General features: G+C 38.8%; 1 protein-coding gene across 2 annotated transcripts in view; it reads left to right on the forward strand.

Moving 5' to 3' along the window:
• Positions 1-54: 54 nt before the first annotated feature.
• The window catches only part of LOC134799902 (alpha-tocopherol transfer protein-like), a 39490-nt gene continuing 17035 nt past the window's right edge, over positions 55-22509 (forward strand). Inside the window, exons 1-4 of one of the 2 annotated variants that reach the window (XM_063772336.1) lie at positions 55-465; positions 3376-3500; positions 19298-19394; positions 20653-20673. In XM_063772336.1, coding sequence (XP_063628406.1) covers positions 173-465; positions 3376-3500; positions 19298-19394; positions 20653-20673 — 536 coding nt within the window. In that variant the 5' untranslated portion in view covers positions 55-172. The remainder of the gene's footprint in view (positions 466-3375; positions 3501-19297; positions 19395-20652; positions 20674-22509) is intronic. The other variant, XM_063772337.1, reaches the window with a different exon arrangement.

A 22509-nucleotide genomic window follows, 5' to 3' on the forward strand; every position in this document is an offset into this window, starting at 1 on the left:
GAAAATTTATTCAACTGGCAATGTGCCGTACGTCAGTTGGACAGCGCAACCTTGAAATATTCGCAATCACTAATCAGTTGTCAAATTACAGTTTTGGTGGTTGGATGTTCGTTTTGTGTTTGATCATTCGATCGTAATTATTTACGAACGGTGCAGTGTTGATTCATAAAACATGTCGCTCAAAATGGAGTTCGACTACGAGGCGGCGACGGCATTGATGGACAAATTTTCTCAGGCAGATATCGATCATTTGCGCGAATGGACCTTTTCTTTGGATATAAATAAATGTGTACCGAAAGATCTTACGGATGAGCAGTTACTGTTGTTTTACCACGCTTGCTACGGTAATTTGGACAAAGCTAAAATATGTATAGAGAAATATTACGGACACAAGAAAAATTCGCCGGATATGTTTGATAACCGTGTAGTTTTTTCGGACGAGCTCAAGCCTTCAACTGAAGCCCTGTAAGTAGCTAATAAATAATTCATGTGCCTTGAAATATCACGCTTGTAAAGCAGAAAGCACTGTCTCTGAAAATAGCTGTTAGAAAAAACTTGACGCTGTATTATTATTACACCCAGTAACATAATTATATTCGCTCTGTTTATTTTTAATGCAGTTGAGTTTTTTTATAAACCTTGCTGATGTAGGTATGTAGAAGCAAACAGCTTGTGTGGGGCATAAATCAATACACCTAAACCTAAAAAACATGCTATCAATTTAACAAAACTTTAATGTGTGTGTATATTTTTCATTTGATATTCGCACGAAGGGTGCCGTACCATTACGCACAAAACGGCAAAAAAATCACGTTTGTTCTATGGGAGCCCCACTTAAATATTTATTATATTCTGTTTTTAGTATTTGTCGTTTTAGCGGCAACAGAAATACATCATCTGAAAATTTGCTAACTGCCTGGCTATCACGGTTGATGAGATACCTACAGCCTGGTGACAGACAGACGGACAAACAGACACACCGACAGACAGACAGACGGACAGCGAAGTCTTAGTAATAGGGTCCCGTTTTTACCCTTTCGGTATGGAACTCTAAAAAAAGGTAGCCTTTTTTTAATGCCGAAAAAACCTTTTCGGTCGGGTGCGTCGACCTTTTTCTTCTGTAGGTATTCAGGGCGCCTAGCCACTATGACAATCGTTTCCAGAAAACGAAACGTAACGCTATTGTCTCTCTATCACTTTTCCATATAAAGTACCTAGTACGATAGAAAGATAGCATTTTAGTTTGGTTTCTCTGCGACCGATTGTGATATTGGCTAGGGCCCCAGGTACTCAAACAAAAGGCAGGGACAGGGACAAACTGGGTCCACGTACACAAAGTAGGTACCTAATGCCATTATGAAATCTAATCCCTGAAATTTTTATGCTTGGACAAATGGACACATATGTAGCATATTTAATTACACAAACGGGTCTACCGCGATATAATTTCATTGTTTTTACCTTTAATTCCGACGTTTCAGCTGAGTTGCACCAGCTGTGGTCACGGAAAGACTGACGTCCCAACAAATGTCAACGGAGATATTAATAAAACACCACTAAACTACCCGAAATTAGTTTATAAAAATGTTCGGGGTAGACAAAGAAATTGCAGCTACCCGTTAAAGTTTAATGTTTATTGTCCACGGCACGACACGCAACACTCACAGTATCCAAAACAAAACAACAGTGTGTACAAAACGCGAGAGTTTAAAGTGTTACATATGTAGCATACCAAACGCAAGACGAGTAGTAGAAAGAAAGGCGGCAAATTTAAAAAATGTAAAGGGGCCCACTGATTATCAGTTGTTCGGAACTGTCAAAATTTTGTTCTAACTGACAGGCCGATACCGTCCGGCGGACTGTTAATCAGTGGGCCCCTTAAGCGCGAATGGTTGTGTCATAGAAATTTGAATTTCGAGCCTTTTTCTACTGGCAAAGTGGGTAATATGCCAGAGTATACGTTTCCAGTCATACAAATTTCAGGGTTTCGATTGTCATAATGCATTGCATACGTTGCGAACCTCTAGAGTCCCTAGTAGTTAAACTGCACAACATTTAAAACGAGTGCGAGGCCCTTTTCAGTGTGTTTTCCCAAGGTAATAAAAGGGTTGGCTTTGCGAGGCCCCCCTTATGTGCGAGGCCGTGGGCGAAGGCCCCATTTCCCCACGCCTAGCTACGCCACTGACTGTGTTCATTGTTCTAGTTGGGCTTAAGTTTCTGCAAACGCTGCTGTCGTCTGCGAATCGTATAAAATGTATTTTCTCCCCATTCAATGTTATTAGTAATAATCTAAATAAGTATTTGGCAAAAAAAATATTTTTGGTACAAGCTTTTAGCGCTGACTGTACTTTTTTTACGACAGACAACTAATACTCATCGAGACAATTCTAAAAACCCCTAACACAATTAGGTTGCGTTGTTTCATCATAGAGTTCCTATGGCCACCTCCTGTCTCCATCATCAGATCAGCTCGATGGTACCATAATATTGCATTGTCATTCGATTTATACATGCATGCAAAATTTCAGCTCAATCGGAAACCGGGAAGAGAATCAAATTCAACTTAAAATTTATTTTGCAAGATTTTATTACAGACAGACAACGGGACAGGTGAAACTAAATAAATGCTTGAAAAAAATCTTAAATTGTCTAAATATAGTTGTGTATTTGTTTGTTATTGTTCCTTATCTTATCCATTTATCTGAATCAAGTGTGGCTTGACATGCAACCATCCTGCCGATATCAAGGCGACTGCTATTCTAGGTCTTACAAATCGGAACTTTTTCTTGTCCTATAATCATTTAATTGTTTTGATATCTGTCTACAATCTAGGTACAGTCCCCATCAGATATATCGGAGCGGCCAAGGTGCTCACAAATATCTGAACACGCACTCTAACGTCAAAGCGTTAAAGTGTGTATTTAGATATATTTGAAAACCACGGCAGCTCTGATATATCCGATGACTATAGTTAACAAAATCTTAGATGAAAAATGAAGATTTTGAGGGGCAGTTTTTATAATTTTTTAATTTAGTTGGTATCTAATACATTTAGTGTTGGTTCTGTTAAAGGTTAGGTACGTTTTGCTTTAGCTTTGGACGAATCGGAACCTCGGCCAGAACATGATTTTTGAAATACAGTGTAATAAGTATTAGGCCCACTTGCACCATTCTACTAACTCGGGGTTAACCAGTTAAACCTGGAGTTACCATGGTTACCAGTACAATTTGACACTGAGTAAACGGTTTAATCGCATAACCCCGGGTTAGTGGAATGGTGCAAGTGGGCCTTAGTCGTCTGTTGAAAGGAAAGTACATTCAGCGATAAAAGCTCATATCAAATTTTTTTGACAAAACCATTTTTTTTCTTGGCAGAGAGTTCTCTTTTTTCCCCGAGAAGTCTGTGGATGGCTACGACGTGATCTACCACCGCCTGCACTACACTGAACCCTCCAAGTACCACCTGGAACCTGGCTGTAAACTCCTCTTCATGACCGTTGGTAAGTTCCTTCTGAAATGTCAAAAATTACGATCTGCTTCATACTTCTTGCCTCGCACAGAGACCAGCGGTCGGCAACCAGCGGCCCGCGGGCCGCATGCCCTCCCTCTCACTTGCGGCCCGTGAACCTCCCTGGCTATTTTGTATGTAATATTGACAAATGACAATGTCTGATAAAGTCATAAATATTAACAAAGTGCGGCCCGCGTCCGCTTCGTTACCTGCTATGTGGCCCTTGGCTGCTAAAAGGTTGCCGACCGCTGAGCTAGACTATAGACAGACCGCTTAACTGAGTCGTCCCACCCCGTCGCCCCCGTACCGCGCAGGCGAGGACTCAGTTAAGCGGTCGGTCTATAGAGATGCTACGAATATTCGGTAGGAAGATAGGTAACTTTTAGGTAGGTAGGTGCAACAGTTATTTGGTATTCGGCCAAATAGTAGGAATTTTCGGCCGAATACTGAATATTAGGCAAAGTGGCCGAATAGGCCAAATACCGAATAGTTGCCGAATACTCGTGGCATGTCTACTTTTGACACTAACGAAATTATCATAAATTCATGGAAGCCATTTTTATTAAAGAAGAATAAGTACTATAATTATTTATCGTAAAGTATTATTACATGTCACTGCAAACGAAGTATAGAAGTACATACATAGGTAATACATAGACATCGTACCGGTTTTCCTAGCTTGTACGTGTAATCCAACATTGATATATTCAATTATAATTATAATGTTTGTTGTGTATAAGGTTCAAAGATGCAACATATGCAGAGCCAGGTAATAAACAGGCAATTTATAACTTAGGTACCTATATTACATTAAGGTAATTTAGTAAAGTAACTATACGAAACATTGCCCTTTCAACATAACTTTGCCCACCGCGTCACAGTTCAGTACAAGCAAAATAACTTAAAAGTAGTGTCCGACCGAAACATGTTTTTTTGCGGAAACCGAAACCGAAACCGAATGTTCGGCTTTGGCTCTTGTTTCGGCCGAAACCGAAACCAAAACCGAAACTTTAGTAGACTTGTTAAAATCGTTGAAAAAATGACATAAAACCGCTTTTACCACATATTATGGGGCTGTCAACACCCAATGTCCTTGAAATTGATGTTACTTAAGCAGTTTTTTAAGAAAATTACTAGAGTTAGACTAAGATAATTCTGCAACGATTTTGATAACACACGCAATGCAAGTGCAAGTGTTATTTTAAACGTCAAAACTTCTGTGAAATTACAACGTATAAATAACATTTGCACTAGTAGCACTGCGTATGCTATCAAAATCATTACAGAAGTTTCTTGGTCTAACTCTATTCATAATTGATATCTTTATTGCGTCCATGTTCATTTGTACATAGGATGGTATTAAAACATTAAAAAGTCGGTACATGGTACCCTGTTAGGGCATGGCAATAATCTTAATACTAAATACTAATGGTGACTATTTACAAATAATACTAAAATGGGGTTGGCCGGTGGAAGTTTTTAGCAGATGGCGCCATCATAGCTTGCCCCGTCAATCCCTAGAATTGTGTCAAATTTTTGTTTTTTTAATACCCTGGATGCCAGCTCTTTAAGCCAAATCTCATAGAAAAAGGGGCAAGCTATGATGGCGCCATCTAGGCAAACCTTTGACAGTTGCCAACCCCATTGTCATAACATAATTTGAGAATACATTGCAAAATTCATTATAATAAATAATAGAAAATCTTAATTAAATAGGATTTATGCGGCATTACGTATTTTATAATTGTACAATTCATCATTATAAAAGCTCAATAATAGTCAATAATAAAATATAAGAAACAAAAAAAAAAGTGGGTGTGTTGGATGTCCTATTGATACCAATTTGGCAAAGTGTCATCATTTAAATATTCTTCAATGGTATAATAATTTTCATTCACCAGTCAAGCTAACATGTAGATACAGGGTCAACCAAAAAACCAACCAAAAACGCGAGCGCAGCGAGCGCGAAATTTTTTGTTCACAATTTCGCAAGGCCGGGTACCGATCTTCACCTGGGCCCAAAAGTCCGAAGTGCCCCAGTGATGCGAACTTTCATGCGAAGTCAAAGCCGTGCTTCAGGCTTCAGGATAAGTAGTTGAGCACAGACTCCAACCGCTTTTTAATACAATGCACATTATTGTATTAAAAAGCGAGACCGCAGGCCGAGCATGGCGCAGCGAGGCCAAAGGCTAAGCTGAAGTAGAGGACATGTGGAACACAAACCAATGGTAAATTGAGGTAAAAAGTGAGGCTACGGTCGAGCATTCGTATGAAAAACTGTACTGGGGACACATTTAAAGGTGTTTTCTTCGTTTTAATCAATATTCAGCTGTTCAGCCTCGCAAAATATTAACTATTGAGAAAATTAACATTGCGGCACTAGTTGAGTGTATCCTTTAGCCTCGCTTAAAATTTGCCATTAGAGGTATAGTTGGTCAAACCAATTTGTCAGTCAGTAAGAACCAGGAAAACTATACTCATCCTTTTCTTTTGGGTGCTAGTACTAGTCTAAGACAAAGATAGTATGATTCTCTCTGTCTATGATTGAAATGAGTCTTTTGACAAACTATAGATAGGAAAATGACTGAATAAGTGAGTGCATGAATAAGAGCGAAAAAGACATCGTTCGACTCGGGCCGAGCTGGTACTCGGCCAACGGCTACGTGCGACAGTGCTATCTCATTCACTCCAATACAATTTAGACAGTGTGCGCGTTATAGGTATTGACAGCCTCTTAAGACTGCGTCGACTGTCCAGTGGCGCCCTCATTAGTGGAATTGTGTTTTATAATAAACCAATTAATTTCTGTACCTATCAATGAATCAGTATATATATGTAGGTACTTATTAATATTGTTGTCCTACTTATTCCCCAACTTTTGGTCTTTGTCCGAAGTACCATTTCGTAAGTTTCGGCCCGGCCGAAAGGTTCGGCCGTCTTTTGGCCGAAACCGAAACTACAGCCGAAACATGATTTTTTGGCCGAAACCGAAACCGAAACCGAACCTTCGGTCGGACACTACTTAAAAGTAGTTACAGATGCACTTTCTTCACGATCTTCAGAATGCTTACTTTGCTTACTTGGAAGTGTATCTGTACAGTATGCAATATTATTGCATTGTCACCCAACTTATAATTATGTAGGTATACGTATAGGGGAGTGGGTCTAACTTAGATTTGACCCGAACAAACATATTAGAAACGAACATTCCAAGTTAATAAAATAATATGGAAAAGAAACTGGTCTAAGGTAGTTCCCCTGGTGAGTCCAATAAAATCTTCCACCTAGTAAAACTATTTGACTAATCAATGTCGTGTCTATGTCAATAGCGCGTGCACGTCCATCTTAGTCAATAGGTATTTTGTGACGTTTTCAACCAAAAGGTACCAGCTTGTCGGTTGTCGATAAGGTTGATTTCAAATTGAAGCTATATGGAAATAGCGCCTTATTGACAACCGACAATATCCCTTTTGATTGAGAATGGCACATTTATTATTTAGTTAGGTCGGTTTATTTAGGTAGGTAGTAATTTATTTAGATTTATCTTTGGCACAACTACAGACCTAGTGTTAGACCAAGAAAAGTCTGCAAAGATTTTGATAGCACACGCAGTGCAAGTGTTATTTTAAACCTCAAACTTTTATGAAATTATGACGTAACAATACCACTTGTACCGCGTGTGCTATCAAACTCGTTGTAGGCTTAATTATCTTGGTCGAACTCTACCTACATATTTTTTCCGAAAACCGTTATATTTTCTAAACCTTATTTGTTTTAGAATTTTTTCACCAACTTTTGTTTCTTTTAATCAAGTGATCTACCGAGGCTTACCGGGAAGAGGCGTGTATCAACCAAAGGAAGGAATGAAAAAATTTGTACGCTTCTTGTATAGTATAAATTTTCTCGAATGAATTTTTCGGGCTCGGGTGCTAATCCGTTAAACAAAAGCCTTTATTGTTTCTTTTAAGAGCGCTCTACAGCACGTGCCAAAGCAACCATGTCGTTTAAAAAGCAACTATCGTGATAGTACCTATTAAGGTTCAAATTTATGTGACAGCTCATTCAGAGAACAATCAGGGTGGTATTTTCTTTGGAGATAACAAAACGTGTTATAAGTATAGGAATGGGCCGTTTCATGAATTTGAACCATATAAATAGATTGGTAAGTTTGCTTTTTAAACGGGGAACATGCTAATGCAGTCAGCAGTGTTACCACTGCTTTAAGTAAACAATACCTTTTGTTTAAAAGATTAGGGCCTGTGCCCGAAAAATTCATTTGAGATAATTCAATACTGTACGTACTGCAAAACGTAATTCAAGACCAAAAAAAGTAAGAAAATGTTGCCACTTTTTACTAGCGCGTCTTGTATTTATGTAAAAATAAGTAAATAAAAGTACTTTTTTAAATCGTAGGAGTAAAATTACTAATAAATAAATTATCTTAGCGTGATTATTTATCAAAAGGAATTCACTATTTTACAAACAAATTATTGCAGTGGCAACATTGTCTTACTTTTTTTGGTCTTGAATTACGTTTTGCAGTTTAAGCAGCAACAGTAAGCTTCAGTAGATCAATTGGGCTTGTGTTCCAAAAAGTCTCTAATTCAAATGTTCCCCGATGCGGTGAATTTTGCTGAGAAATCCTTACGCCAATTGCCTCTTGTAGTGTGTAAATATATAGCTGGTCAAGCAAATCTTGTCAGTAGAAAAGGGAGGCAAATTAAAAAAATGTATAAGCGTAGGGTTATCGTCCCATACAAATTTTAAATTTCGCGCCTTTTTGTACTGACAAGATTTGCTTGACCAACTATATTTATAAAAGTATGTAAACTCTATGTTAACACATAACATGTCAAAAGGTCAAAACCTCATAACGTTCACCTGAGCAAATATTGATAGAATAACAGCAACACTCTCCACTAACCATATGTAGACCTTATGCCTTTATAATAAGGTTCACTCATTATCATTTAACCTGAGGCCCAGCCATACAAGAAAATAATCCACAATTTGCCAGTGAAATTTGAATCTGTTTTGTAGGGAATAGAGTTGATTTTCCTTTGTTTACAAATTGAAGGAAACAGTACCAATGCAACTTGTATACAGAGTGATGCAATATTCTCACGAAGTCGTAGACTCAGGGCCTCGCTTACCTATAACGATAATAGTTGTCAATCATTAGCAACGCTTTCTATAATGAGAAACGTTTAATTGTTGTGTGTGTAACAATAAAAAACCGGCCAAGTGCGAGTCGGACTCGCAAACGAAGGGTTCCGTACCATTATCTATAAAAACGGTCACCCATCCAAGTACTGACCCCGCCCGACGTTGCTTAAGACGAAACGGGAGCTGAGCTAAAAGTCAATTTTGAGATTTCAAGCTGAATATACCCGTCGCTCTGACGGGGCGTGAGAGACTGTATTTGTGTGTGTAATGCACGCACACAGATGCGTACGCTTGCACCCGCGCGCGCCTCATTGCCGACAATTTGCAATGTTATTTTTCGTGCGTTACTGCCACGAGGCGTTCACTTATTACTTACTGTGTTGCGATTGAATTTTTTGACCCGGCTTACGTTTACGGAACTCGATAATCTTTCTACTACTGTGACTTGGCTTTGTTTACTTGACTTTGCTGATCAGCTTATTGTTTTGGACTCCGTGAGTTGTGGTTACCTATTGGACCGCACGCAATTCATCTACCTTTATTCAAGTAATTAAGCGTAATTAGCCGAAACCTTTATAAGAGTGTAATTCATAAGAAGTACATAAGATATAATTTATGTACTGGTTTGCTGTTAGCTTTTAATTGTATCACTTTACATATATGTTACTCAAATAACTAACACGGTTACACTGTTGTAAGAACATTATTTTTCAGGTAGGCCTTATTATACCTACTATAGGCCTTATTACCTCCTAGTACCTTAGTAGTAGTAGTACTACTACGGAAATTGATTCAAAGACTCAAGACTGACTTAAGTGGCAGTAGGGTGTAGGGTTTTTTCTAGGCTTAATGAGTTCGCTGAAGCTTATTTTTTATACTTAGCGCACAGAACCACTAGTTTAACAGTATCAGCTCTAACCACATGTCACCATTTTGTCCTTTACGTAACAAACTCAGGGGCCCAGAATATCCGATGTACCTATCAAATCAAGGTTCTGTACCAAATAAGGCCCGGTTATTATAGTTCGTTATTTTTTAGCATTAGAAAGAAGGTAAACAATCATGACGTGTCTTTTTATTAATAATTATTGAAAAACGCTTTCAAAAATTAGTTTATATTACTTATGAAAGCAAAAGAATATAAAAAAGTATATGATTAATACATACATACATACATACATACATACAATCACGCCTATTTCCCGGAGGGGTAGGCAGATACCACGGATTTCCACTTGCTACGATCCTGACATACCACTTTCGCTTCCTTCACATTCATAACATTCCTCATACACGCTCGCCGGTTTAGGGTGCTCTTGCTCATTAATATGATTAATATGATTTATAATTCTAACATATTTGCTATGACTTATTTTTCAATGGTAATTTTTAATAAGACATGTCAAAATCTGTTACCTTAATGCAAAAAAAACGAACTTTAAGCGTGCTAACTTTCAAAATTTCATTTTTTATAAGATAGTATAAGTAGATGGGCAAAAATTTTGCGTCCATGTCCACCAGTGAGTAAGTGATTGAGATACCTAAACATTTAACTTTATAATGTAAAATGATATAATTTACTAACCTACTCGTTTAATTTCAGGTAGGTTGAATAAGGAACCAAGTAACCATGGGGAGGAGCAGTATTTACTAACATTTTCTTTTTGGGTCTTCAGAGTGTATCGTTTCCTTTTTTTTGCACATATTACACTTAAATATATATTCTCTGTGTAAACCCTTACGTCTTTCAATGACAAAGGCAAGATCAGCAAATGTACAATTTGTATGATCGTGCCTGATATTTGAGATCACAGAAAATAAATATTTTAAATCCACTATTCTGCGACCTTCTAAAATTTTGTTTTATCATGATTCATGATCAAAAAGCTCGGAAACAATAGTCATATCAAACGTCGATTATGCAGTTGATGATGAGCTTGCATTTTCTACCATTGGTGCTGCAAATGCATCAACCGGTGGCGATAAACTTTGCCCTCTTGTAAAACAAATTACTATTGTGATTGTGTCCAGCAAAAGGCCAAAATTCGGTTTACTTTCCTGTTTAAAATATTACTAATTTATTCATATTTCAGATTAGGTACATAGGTAACTGTCTGAATGTTACAATGCCAGCTGGCAAATTCTATCACATTTGTTTGTTTGGTAGTCATGGTAACATTCACTTACATTGATATCCTTATTAAGATCTGTATCTTATTATCCAGACCTTAAAATATTGCCACCGTTGCCCTTTAAAAAAATACTGTTTAAATAATTGGCTACTCAAACAATGCTTCTATAGTATAAATAATGACTACACAAAAATGGGTAGTATTGTATATAATGCACGAAATAAGGCCCGATTCTTAAGCGGGTTTAAATTTTGAGGCCATGTCCGCTAATACTATAGACAAAATATCAAGTTTAATAAACACAAAAAATAAACATTGATGGGCCTTATTTTATAATTTAGGCCTTACTTTGTAATTTAAAGTAGAGTTAGGCCAAGAAAAATCTATAGCGATTTTGATAGAACACGCAGTGCAAGTATTATTTCAAACGTCGCTTCTATGAAATTATGACATATAAATAACACTTGCACTGCGTGTGCTATCAAAATTGCTGTAGATTTTTCTTGGTCTGACTCTAAAATATTCTTTATTACACCACAAACATAAAAACAAATTTAAAAAAAACCGGCGAAGTGCAAGTCGGACTCGCACACGAAGGGTTCCGTACCATTATTTATAAAAACGGTCACCCATCCAAGTACTGACCCCGCCCGACGTTGCTTAACTTCGGTCAAAAATCACGTTTGTTGTATGGGAGGCCCCACTAAAATTTTTATTTTATCCTGTTTTTAGTATTTGTTGTTATAGCGGCAACAGAAATAAATCATCTGTGAAAATTTCAACTGTCTAGCTATCACGGTTCGTGAGATACAGCCTGGTGACAGACGGACGGACGTACAGCGGAATCTTAGTAATAGGGTCCCGTGTTTACCCTTTGGGTACGGAACCCTAAAACCGATTTACAATGTAGATAAAGGTAGCAACAGGCGGTCTTATCGCTGTTAGTTCTTATTCTTCGTTTGTTTAGCATTAGAGTGAAGGTGACGTGTCTTTTTTAAGCATGCAATCGTATAATTATTTAGCTTTATTTGTAATAGTTATGTACTTAGTGGTTAATATTAGTATTTTTTTTTTTTTTTCAATAATGCTTAAAAACGAAGTATAGACATGACAACCAAATATTAACGCCATTGTAGGGCAGGATATACAGAACATGAATCATTAGTACTGTCACGCTCCGTGATTGTTGAGCCATTTAGGGTTCTAGCTAAATTGGACATTCCATAGAGCACGAGTAAGTATGGAACAACCAATTCAGCTAGGACCCTAAATTGCTCGACAATTACGAAGCGTGCCTGTAGGTACCTAAAAATTTTGTTAACCCATTTTAACCATGCAATAAAATATTTTTGATTTTGATTTCTAATTTGAAATATTAGAATCAAAAAGTTCATAATAAATTGTATATCATAACTACAAAAATGTGTTCCCTACTCTCAACCCAAAACCCCTTGTATCTTAGGATCTAGATATTTTCACACAAGACGGTTTATCGATAACTTCTTACATCACTAGATTATCGACATTACATGTCGACTATTGCCCATCACTTTTCTGGCTGTGTACGTATTTAGAAACTTGACTCCGCCCCTAAAATTAGTGCGATAGGGACAACTGCAGCTGAGGCGAAAAATCCTGCGTAAAAATGACAAAAATCGAGGTTTCGTAGTCCTCTTTTTCCTCCCCCAAAACTTAACCAATCGTAACCAAATTTGGAAATCTAAATGATTATGAAATTATCTGTGTCGGACCGTTTTGCTTTTTTGGCTAATTGATATCAGTTTTGAATACCACGCCTCTCATTGCGGCATAGTCTATTCGGCCATTTTGGCCGTTTTTGAAGGGCTCTAGCGCCTTAAAAAACAAAAATATCAAAAAAAGCAAAACGGTCCGACACAGATATTGACAATATTAATCTGTGTTGAAAAAATCATTGCTCTAGCTTCAAAAACCACGGAGGAAAACGAGGACTACGTTTGTATGGAGGAATGACCACTCCTGTTGGCTCTTAACTTCGGTCAAAAATCACGTTTGTTGTATGGGAGCCCCACTTAAATCTTTATTTTATTCTGTTTTTAGTATTTGTTGTAGCGGCAACAGAAATACATCATCTGTGAAAATTTCAACTGTCTAGCTATCACGGTTCGTGAGATACAGCCTGGTGACAGACAGACGGACGGACGGACGGACGGACGGACGGACGGACAGCAGAGTCTTAGTAATAGGGTCCCGTTTTACCCTTTGGGTACGGAACCCTAAAAACGTATAGGTACTACAAAGTACCACAGAATAAATAATGGTACTACCGTACAGAAAGGACACTTCCTACAAACCCGAAGTTTGACAGCGGTTCAGGGTCGAATCATGATATCCCTTTCTAATATATGGCACTATCCCTTTCGGCTATTTAGGGTTGTCAAAATTCAAATGATTATCTTATCTGTGGTCGTGCACGCAAAAGGAAGTCAAGTGCTGCCAACCCTAATAATTGCTCGGAGCAATGCTGAGCCGAACGGAGCCGAGTTCGACCGAAGTGAGGAGTGTCTCCCCACTGGAAGTACATATGTCGGCGGCCGATCGTAAGATCAGGCAGATCGTAATGTTCCTGTGTAATGTTTTGACGATAGTCACATTAAACCAATATATAGGCAGGATAGGTTCGTTAGGTTGCTTCAGATGCCCGAAGGGCGAACTGCCCAGGAATAGGAGCCCCGCGTAGCGGGGCTCCGTCGACTCAGGGATCGAGTGAAAGATTTTCATGTTTCACGATATGCCTAGGAATTTCACGATATCTTACGATCGGCCGCTGACACATACATCACTACACCTTATAAAACAAAGTCCCCCGCCGCGTCTGTCTGTGTCTGTGTATGTATGTTCGCGATATACTCAATAACTACTGAACGGATTTTCACGCGGTTTTCACCTATCAATAGAGTGATTCTTGAAGGTTTAAGTGTATATTTTGTTCAGGTTTTGTGTACCGTGCGAAGCCGGGGCCAGGGCCGTCTTAAACTATGCTGGGGCCCAAGCACATAAGAATTTGGGGCCCTTTTGGAAAGTAAAGAAAGCGAATTAAACTGTAGTTAACATTTTACTACCGTGATCTTCTATTTATTATGGGTCTCAAATATACTGTTACTGTCTTTGCCTTCGGGGCCCCCTGAGGATTGGGGCCCTGGGCACGGGCCCCGTGTGCCCTTATGGTAAAGACGGTACTGGCCCGGGCGGGTCACTATTAATAACTATAAAACTATTGGGAATCTGATTACCATACCATTTATCTGACCATTGGTTTTCATACTTATACTTATCAGGTGACTTTTGCCATTACTAAAAATACATTATGCATACAAAATATCATAGAGCAAACAGGTTATTGCTACAAATATGTGCAGCAAAAAGCTAGATAGACATTCTGATGTAATATTTACCTAGAAACTGACATTTTTGACCTGCAATTTTGACCTTGTTCAGGTGATTTACGTCATTAAAAGAAAAATAAGTAATTAAGGTGCATGGGGGCAATTTTGACTCCGAGAAATGTCAACTAATCGAAATATCTTCCATGTGTTACATTATTAACTTAAGGGGCCCACTGATTACCAGTCCGCCGGACGATATCAGCCTGTCAGTTGTTCGGAGCTGTGAATTTTTTGTTCTAACTGACAGGCCGATATCGTCCGGCGGCCTGTCAGTCAGTGGTCGGCTTTAGAGCATTTAATAACCGTAGTCGTAGGAGGTAAATTTAAATCTTAATTTTACCCGATTAAGTCCCATCCCATCGTTGTGAATAATAATGAGTAGGTACCTAAGTACGTTTTAAAAGTACCGAAGGTTTTCTTCAGCAAAAAGCTCGTGGTAAATATCAAATGATGTTCCCCGCATAAGTTCCGAAAAACTAATTGGTATGAGCCTGGATTTGAACCAGCGACCTCCGTATTAAACGGGCGTTAGATCCACTATGTCAATAGGTACTCGTAAGATAAAAACCGGTCAAGTGCGAGTCGGACTCGCGTTCCAAGGGTTCCGTACATAAGTCCGGCTCACGCTTGACTGCACATTTCTAATAGGTTTCCTGTTATCTTTGGTAAAGTACTATTTTGTATATTTTTCTAAATTTTAGGCCCAGTAGTTTCAGAGATAAAGGGGGGGAGGTCGGACAGACAGACGCACGAGTGATCCTATAGGGGTTCCGTTTTTTCCTTTTGTGGTACGGAACCCTAAAAATTTCAAAAATGTCGTTCCTTAATAATCTTAACCGAATTAAATGCTTATTCAATCTAATGCACTGCAAAATGCGATATAAGTACCTTGATGAAGACTTACAAAAGGCTAGGTAGACGTGTAGGGGTCGATACCCCCCACCCTTTCACCTCGAGAGACCGTCCCCGTAATAAAATCTGCTAAAAAGGTCGCCTACTCAGTTTTTATAACTCTTTAACCCTTGTTAGGGTTCCGTATCCAAAGGGTAAAAACGGGACCCTATTACTAAGACTCCACTGTCCGTCTGTCTGCCCGTCTGTCTGTCACTAGGCTGTATCTCATGAACCGTGATAGCTAGACAGTTAAAATTCTCATAGATGTATTTCTGTTGCCGCTATAACAACAAATACTAAAAACAAAATAAAATTAATATTTAAGTGGGGCTCCCATACAACAAACGTGATTTTTTTACGTAGTGGTACGGAACCCTTCGTGCGCGAGTCCGACTCGCACTTGACCGGTTTTTTAGGTGTAACATAACGAGGGGATGTCAAGTTTGGCATTAAGTCCGCCTTTTGTGTACGGTAATTTTTCTTTTGTGCAATAATTATATTAATTATTAAATAAATGTGTCTAAGTCTAGTCAAAGGTCCCACTGACAAATGAGATGCTTTACAACCTTGTTACTTACCCGTATTATGGCTCCTCTACACGTTGGCCCTACCTTTTGGTCCAATATGTTGGGACAACGTGTAGAGGGGGTATTGGTGTCGGTTGGCTTTTGGCGCGCGGGATGGCGATGAGTTGGCCGCGGTGTCGGTTTTTCGGCCGCACATCAAAGGGATTGGCCAAGCGATTGCGGTACGCATCTACACGTGGCCCAATCGGCAGTGCGTGCTCGGACGCGGTCGAGGGTGGACGTTCATGCTTTTTGTGTTTTTTTATAATTAAAAATGACGAATACGTGGCCGCACCTAGTTCTATTGCGATGGATAGATAACATCCACCATCTTCTTCTACGCCATTTCTTTTTAATTACTTTATTATTATGCACATTAAAAAAATGTTGGTACGTGGCGTATAAATAAATTGCTGCCGCGGCTAATGCTTCCACGTCCATCTTGGAAACCGGTCAGATCACAACTGAAATTCGCCATCGTGTAGTAGCGTTCCGACCAAGGCACGGCCAACTCATGGGCCAAGCGTTGGCGGACCGTTTGACCAACGTGTAGAGGAGCCATTACAAGGTTTACAAGGCTGCGCCAGTATTCAGCCGTCCTTTGACAATAATATGCCTAAAATTCGCAACATACCCTTCTTTGAAGTCCCGCGTTGCGACCTTTCTGTGTAAAATGCTTGTATGTAATACATATAAGGTTTTAGAAGCCTGCTTTTGAAAAGTATTACACGCATGAATGTGGTTGGAAGTAACGGGAGAGGAAAACCGAGGAAAAGGTGGATGGACTGTGTGTGAGATGATTTAAAACGAGCGCGAGTGAATGATGAGATGACGGGCGACAGAGAGGTATCCTCGTATGGCCCAGCCATGCAAATGAAAAATGCATAATTTGCCCCAGAAATTTGAACCTACAATGTAGGAAATAGAGCTGACTTTGCGTTGTTCAAAAACTGAACGAAACAAAGCAAAATCAACTCTGTTCCAATCGAATATGATTTAAATTTCATTGAACTGAATAAGTACGTAGGACGTAGGCCTTAGGAGGGTATGGAAGAGAAAGACATGCTGCGCCGACCCCAAGTGAATGGGATAAGGGCAACCGAATGATGATGCATACCATGGTTTTGTAGCGTCCAACTTGCGATATGGGATATTGATATGGGGAAATTCTGTACACATTCATCGTACTTTTCTAGCGCAAAAACAATGTGTAAGAGCAATTGCCAACATTCACATACCAACATCCTGCAAGGAATATTTTGTTAGCTTAAACTTACTAACAGTACACTCAATGTATATTTATGAAGTATGTATATTTGTTAAGCTACACAATGAAATGTTCACAAAGAAAAGAGAGGTAACACACATCAACACACGATATCCGGATAGACTCGTGCTCCCAAAAATGCACACTGCAATGAGGGGTAGAAATTGTTACGCCATGTACATTAAAATATTTAATAATCATTTACCAGAGCAATTAAGAGAACTACCCCTCAAAAAATTAAGGTACAAATTATTTACTTGGCTGGTTAACAAATGCTTTTATAGTACCACTGAATATTTTAATAATGTAAGTACTTAACATCTAGGTTATTTTAGCGAGTAAAAAAGTAAGATTTGCATGACTTATTTAAGTCTAGATATATGGACCTGTATATCTGTATTAGCCTAAGATCTGTAAAATACTATATCTATTGCAAATAAAGATTTATGTTTATGTTTATGTTTATGATGCCTGCTTCTTATTTTCGTTCATTTTGGAAAAGGGTATCCTTGTGAGCGGGATGTCGCTATAGTACGCGCATAACGTTGTTTCGCTCAAACATCGGAGCGAAGTGCGAATCGCATCCAGTGTGATAACCGCCAAAGCCAATACAATCCCAAACATTCAATAACCAAGAACCAGTCGACTCGATTGCGACATAAGCCCTTCGCTGCAGCAATAATATCTACGCAAGTTTGACCCCTATTCCCCAGACATAGTGTATGTTAGTGAATGCGGCAGATCTGCTCAAGGCCGCCGGCTTGGTAGGCTGCAGTCTGCAGTAAATACGCAATTGAGGTAAACATAGTTTACTAATATTGAAACATTGCTAATATCGGAATTCGTAAATTGCCTATACTTGGAATGGAGCATGAAAGTTAAAAGCGGTATCCAGATCCAATTTTTCGCCAATCTGATTAAATTGCCCGATCGAATCAGGACGTGCGGACGCAAACACCAATTTGGCTCGCCGAATTCAACCGCCGATAATGACCGATATTACCGATAAAATGAGGTGCGGACTCAAGAATAACAAGCTGTGACGCCAGTATTTTCGTTCTGGGGCATTTTTTCAATTTATAGGGCTCTAATATCACCATAAATCTAAAATTGGTGATTGGCGCCAATTATTTTCCTGATCAAATCGACCGATTTGATCAGGCCCGTCAGGATACCACTGAAAGAGTCTTCCTTCGAAATTTTGAGTCTCATGGTAGCCAAGATGGCAATCATTGATAGGAAATGCCATATGGATATAGTCCCGTGACTTTTTCGTATGTTTTCCCGATGCCTGCACGGTCTACCGCTAACATATAGTCGTAAAATCGTTATCTGCTTCTCTATCGCTCCAATATGCGAGAGCAATAGAGAGGAAGATGGGGGTTTTCAGAAAAAATGGTACCATTTTCTTTTTTTCGAATAACCATCAACATTTGGGTTATTTAGACTCAGAATCACGAGTACTATTGAATGAGACTAAGAAAAATAGTGTCCCCAGTGTTTCATACAAATTTTGGGTGCCAGTTTTGTAACGGTCCATACAAAATGTATGTGAAAATGCGTTACAAAACTGTCATTTTTCGATATTCCCCGTGATTCTGAGTAGAAATAACCTAAAAGTTGATGGATTTTCGAAAACAGTAAATGGTACACTTTTAAGTGAAAATTCCCAGATAACGATTGTCGATGAAAATCCACATCAAAAATCGTCAAAGACGCGACGCCCTTTAGACGAATTACCCCAATTTTGCAAAACTAATTCCACACAAACGTGATGAATATTAAATAAACAACACGTTACGGAAAACCGGATTTTGCCGTGATTATATATGATAAAGTTCAAGTTTAATGACAAATTTTATTCCAAAATTGCGTATAAAAAACTAGTTTCATGAAAATTAAAATACGATAGGTATCATCAAGGTGACGCATGACAATGTTCACGTATGAGGAATATTTTATAAATGTCTAATTCTAGTATATTTTTTAACTTTTTTTTAATTTAGAAGCATAAAAAGGAGATTCCACACGAGGTATAAGTACCTCGTTTTTTTAGCAACAATCTTGACGTCTTTTTATAAAAAAAAAAATTTTTTGCAAAATAAATTACAGCAAATATGTAACAAGGATATATGTGACGTCCACGGTGACGTCCCACAGGTAAAGGTACCTTATGGCGGTTGGCGCTTACGCTATTATTAACGCCGGTCCAATATTATGCGGCGCTATGCGACGTAAGCGCCAGCCGCCATAAGGTACCTTTTGCCGAGGAACGTCACATATATTTACACTCTTCTGGTTTCATAAGTAATAATATTATAGCATTGCTTTCACAGATGCGTGCCTCTGCAAGCGGGGGCCCACGCCTGGTTATATCTTCCTGTTCGACATGAGAGGAGTCCGGCTCGGCCATCTCACGCGCGTCAGTCTCTCGTGAGTATATTTTATACTTTATACTTACTTATTCAGTTACTTACTCCGTTGGCTCAGCGACCCAAAATGAGACTGGGCCTCCGACACAAGACAGCGCCAATTTTCTCGGCCCTGTGCGACCCAATGGGGTTGGCCGGTCGAAGTATTAAGCAGATGGCGCCATCATAGCTTGCCCTGTCAATCCCTAGAATTGTGTCACATTTTTGTTTTTTTTATGCCCTGGATGCCAAGCTCTTTAAGCCAAATCTCATAAAAAAGGGGCAAGCTATGATGGCGCCATCTATGCAAACTTTTGTCAGCTGCCAACCCCATTGTTGACTTTGAGTTCACGCAGATCCGCCTCCACCATGTCGCACCAGCGATACCTGGTGGCCTAGCCAAGGTGACAATCGTTTGCGCTTCGCCATCGAATCGCTTTGTGTCTCCCTAATCACTCTTCCAAATTAGTGTAACAGTGACAGTTGCGTTTCGTTCGCTACGGAGCGTTAGCGATTGGCATGTTGTCTTCGGGGACTGAGGGGTCCGACAGGACGTCCTTCTACTAGGCGGCCCAGAGGGTCTACCGCGAACCAAATTCGACGTGTTGCCTCCCTGTCACACTTACGTACGAATTTACAAGTGCGACAGAGAGGCAACACGTCGAACGTGGTTCGCGGTAGGCCCTCTGGTACTTTTCACATTCCGATCTTCACTCATTCTCTCAAGATGGCCCAACCAACGGAGTCTGTGAGCTTTATTATGGGGGAGACCCACTAGGTACTATTTACTATACCCACTAGGAAGCCACTAGGTAGATTGCAGTCGCTAGCGAGGTATAGGTAGTTATAGATTGGAAAAAAAGTGAAAAAGTTTTTGTTCGTCTTGGCCGTGTCCCCCGATATACTGTTATTTATGACTTTATGTAAATTTAAAGCATAATCTGAGATTTTTTGTTTTGATTATTTGGTAACAAGGTACTAAAATAATCAGCTCCAATAAAATGAAGACAAAAATCGTTAATATTTTTTTTACAATCCCTATCTATAGCTGTGTTATTTTTAGTTAACTTAAATAAATACGTCTGTGATGTCATTGTTTGTATGCAAATGTGCCTATACAAAACTAGTAGAATTTGTATGTTCTTTCAATTAGTACCTATAACAATAATTATAACATAACAATACCAGCAGAATAATTATTTTGAAGTACTTCATTTTATAATGTCACGATTTGGGTATACCATAAAATAACACTATTATATGTATTTTACATGTTTTAGCTTTCAAAAGGATAAGCAAAGGTAAATTAGCGAGCGAAAAATCATCGTTATCATTATCATCTTTATGTATACATATACAGCGTGTCCCTAGCCAATGGACAAAGCCGAAATGTACATATGCATTAGGGTATTTAGAACCAGTATACAAAGTATCATAACAATCGGTGTAGCGGTTACGAAGAAATTAACTAATTACGATGTTTTTACTTTGGAGCAGCCTGTATGTGTTAGTAGCTCCTGAGGTAATAAATAGTATGAAACCTTCTTCGACCGTTTTCATTATCTTTTTTATTTATGACATTAATAAGATTCTGACTTTTGACAAATGTCACCATTGCCGCACATTTTCAAACATATTGTCAAAAGTTAGTATGTTTCTTTTTGGGTGGGTGGAGTCAAGTTCAACGGGAAAAAGATACATTTCGTACGCTATGCTGACGATATAGCAGCATTCGCAGAAGACAGTGACCAACTAGAACTATTGCTTAACAATATGAACTCAATTTTACATGAATCAGATTTAAAAATTAATATCAGCAAAACAAAAATCTTAACAGCATCAAAATTATATACGAGACACAGACCAATTAAACTAAATGATACTATTTTGGAACAAGTCGATAGCTTTAAATATCTCGGGAGTATCATTAATAATAAATCAAGATGTAGTCAAGATATCATTACTCGAATCGCAATAGCCAAACAAGCCTTCAACAATAAAAAACATATTTTCAAATCAAAAATGTCTACTAACACTAAAAAAACATTTTATTAAATCTTACATCTGGAGCATCGCCTTATACGCCTGCGAAACGTGGACACTGACACAAAGAGAGAGAGAAAGATTAGAAAGCTTCGAAATGTGGTGTTGGCGGAGAATGGAAGGGATTAGTTGGACGGAAAAAATATCAAATGATAGGGTTCTAGATAGGATTAACGAGAAAAGAAATATAATAGCGACAATAGAAAATAGAAGAGGAGTACTAATTGGACATCTGCTACGACACGACATGCTCCTAAAGAACATCATAGAAGGAAAAATAGAGGGAAAGAGAGGAAGAGGAAGACCGAGAATAAATTATTTCAACCAAATAAAAGAAAAGGTTCAGGTCGTGTCATACCAGAAGGTTAAGGAGTTGGCAGAGGACCGGACGAGTTGGAGATTGCTCCACCGACAAGAGCACAGCTCTTAAATATAAAGAAGAAGAAGAAGAAGTTTCTTTAAAAAAATATTACCGCTAGGACATTTCTGAGAAGTAACCCTACGAGGGATTTCAGGGTTTGTCCAATGGCTAAGGTCACACTGTATAAATATACATATAGGTTAAATTCCCATCTTAAACTTTCTACTGTTATTTCATTGTAGAACGACTTCTTATACTTAGTAACCAGCCGGCCTAGCGAAGGTGACAATCGCTATCGCTTCGACAACGAAACGCTTTGTGTCTCTCTATCACTCATATTAGTGCGACAGTGACAGTTGCGTTTCAATCGCTACGAAGCGTAAGAGATTGGCATGTTGGCTACGCGGCCTGTCCAGTCATTTACATTAACAATCTTTTCATACTATTTAGTCATTACATTAGGTCACATTCCTATAGATTTAGATTGTTAGGTATTACAACTGTTGTTATTTGTAGCATAAGTAAATACTGTACTACGGTCATGCAAGGAATTGATTTTCAGTACCTTTCGTACCTGTCACAGTGACAGTAGTATGAGGTCCCTAGCGATTTTGAGTGACAAGGTACGTGGGCCATACTGAAAGTTTCTGGATTCTGATATACGAGAAGACTTATTTTTTCTAAGTGGCAGTCCAGGAATTTTCAGTATGCCCTAAGTACAATCGCCTGCGCT

Source organism: Cydia splendana, chromosome 19 (genome assembly GCF_910591565.1).
Source record: "Cydia splendana chromosome 19, ilCydSple1.2, whole genome shotgun sequence".
NCBI classification, from domain to species: domain Eukaryota; kingdom Metazoa; phylum Arthropoda; class Insecta; order Lepidoptera; family Tortricidae; genus Cydia; species Cydia splendana.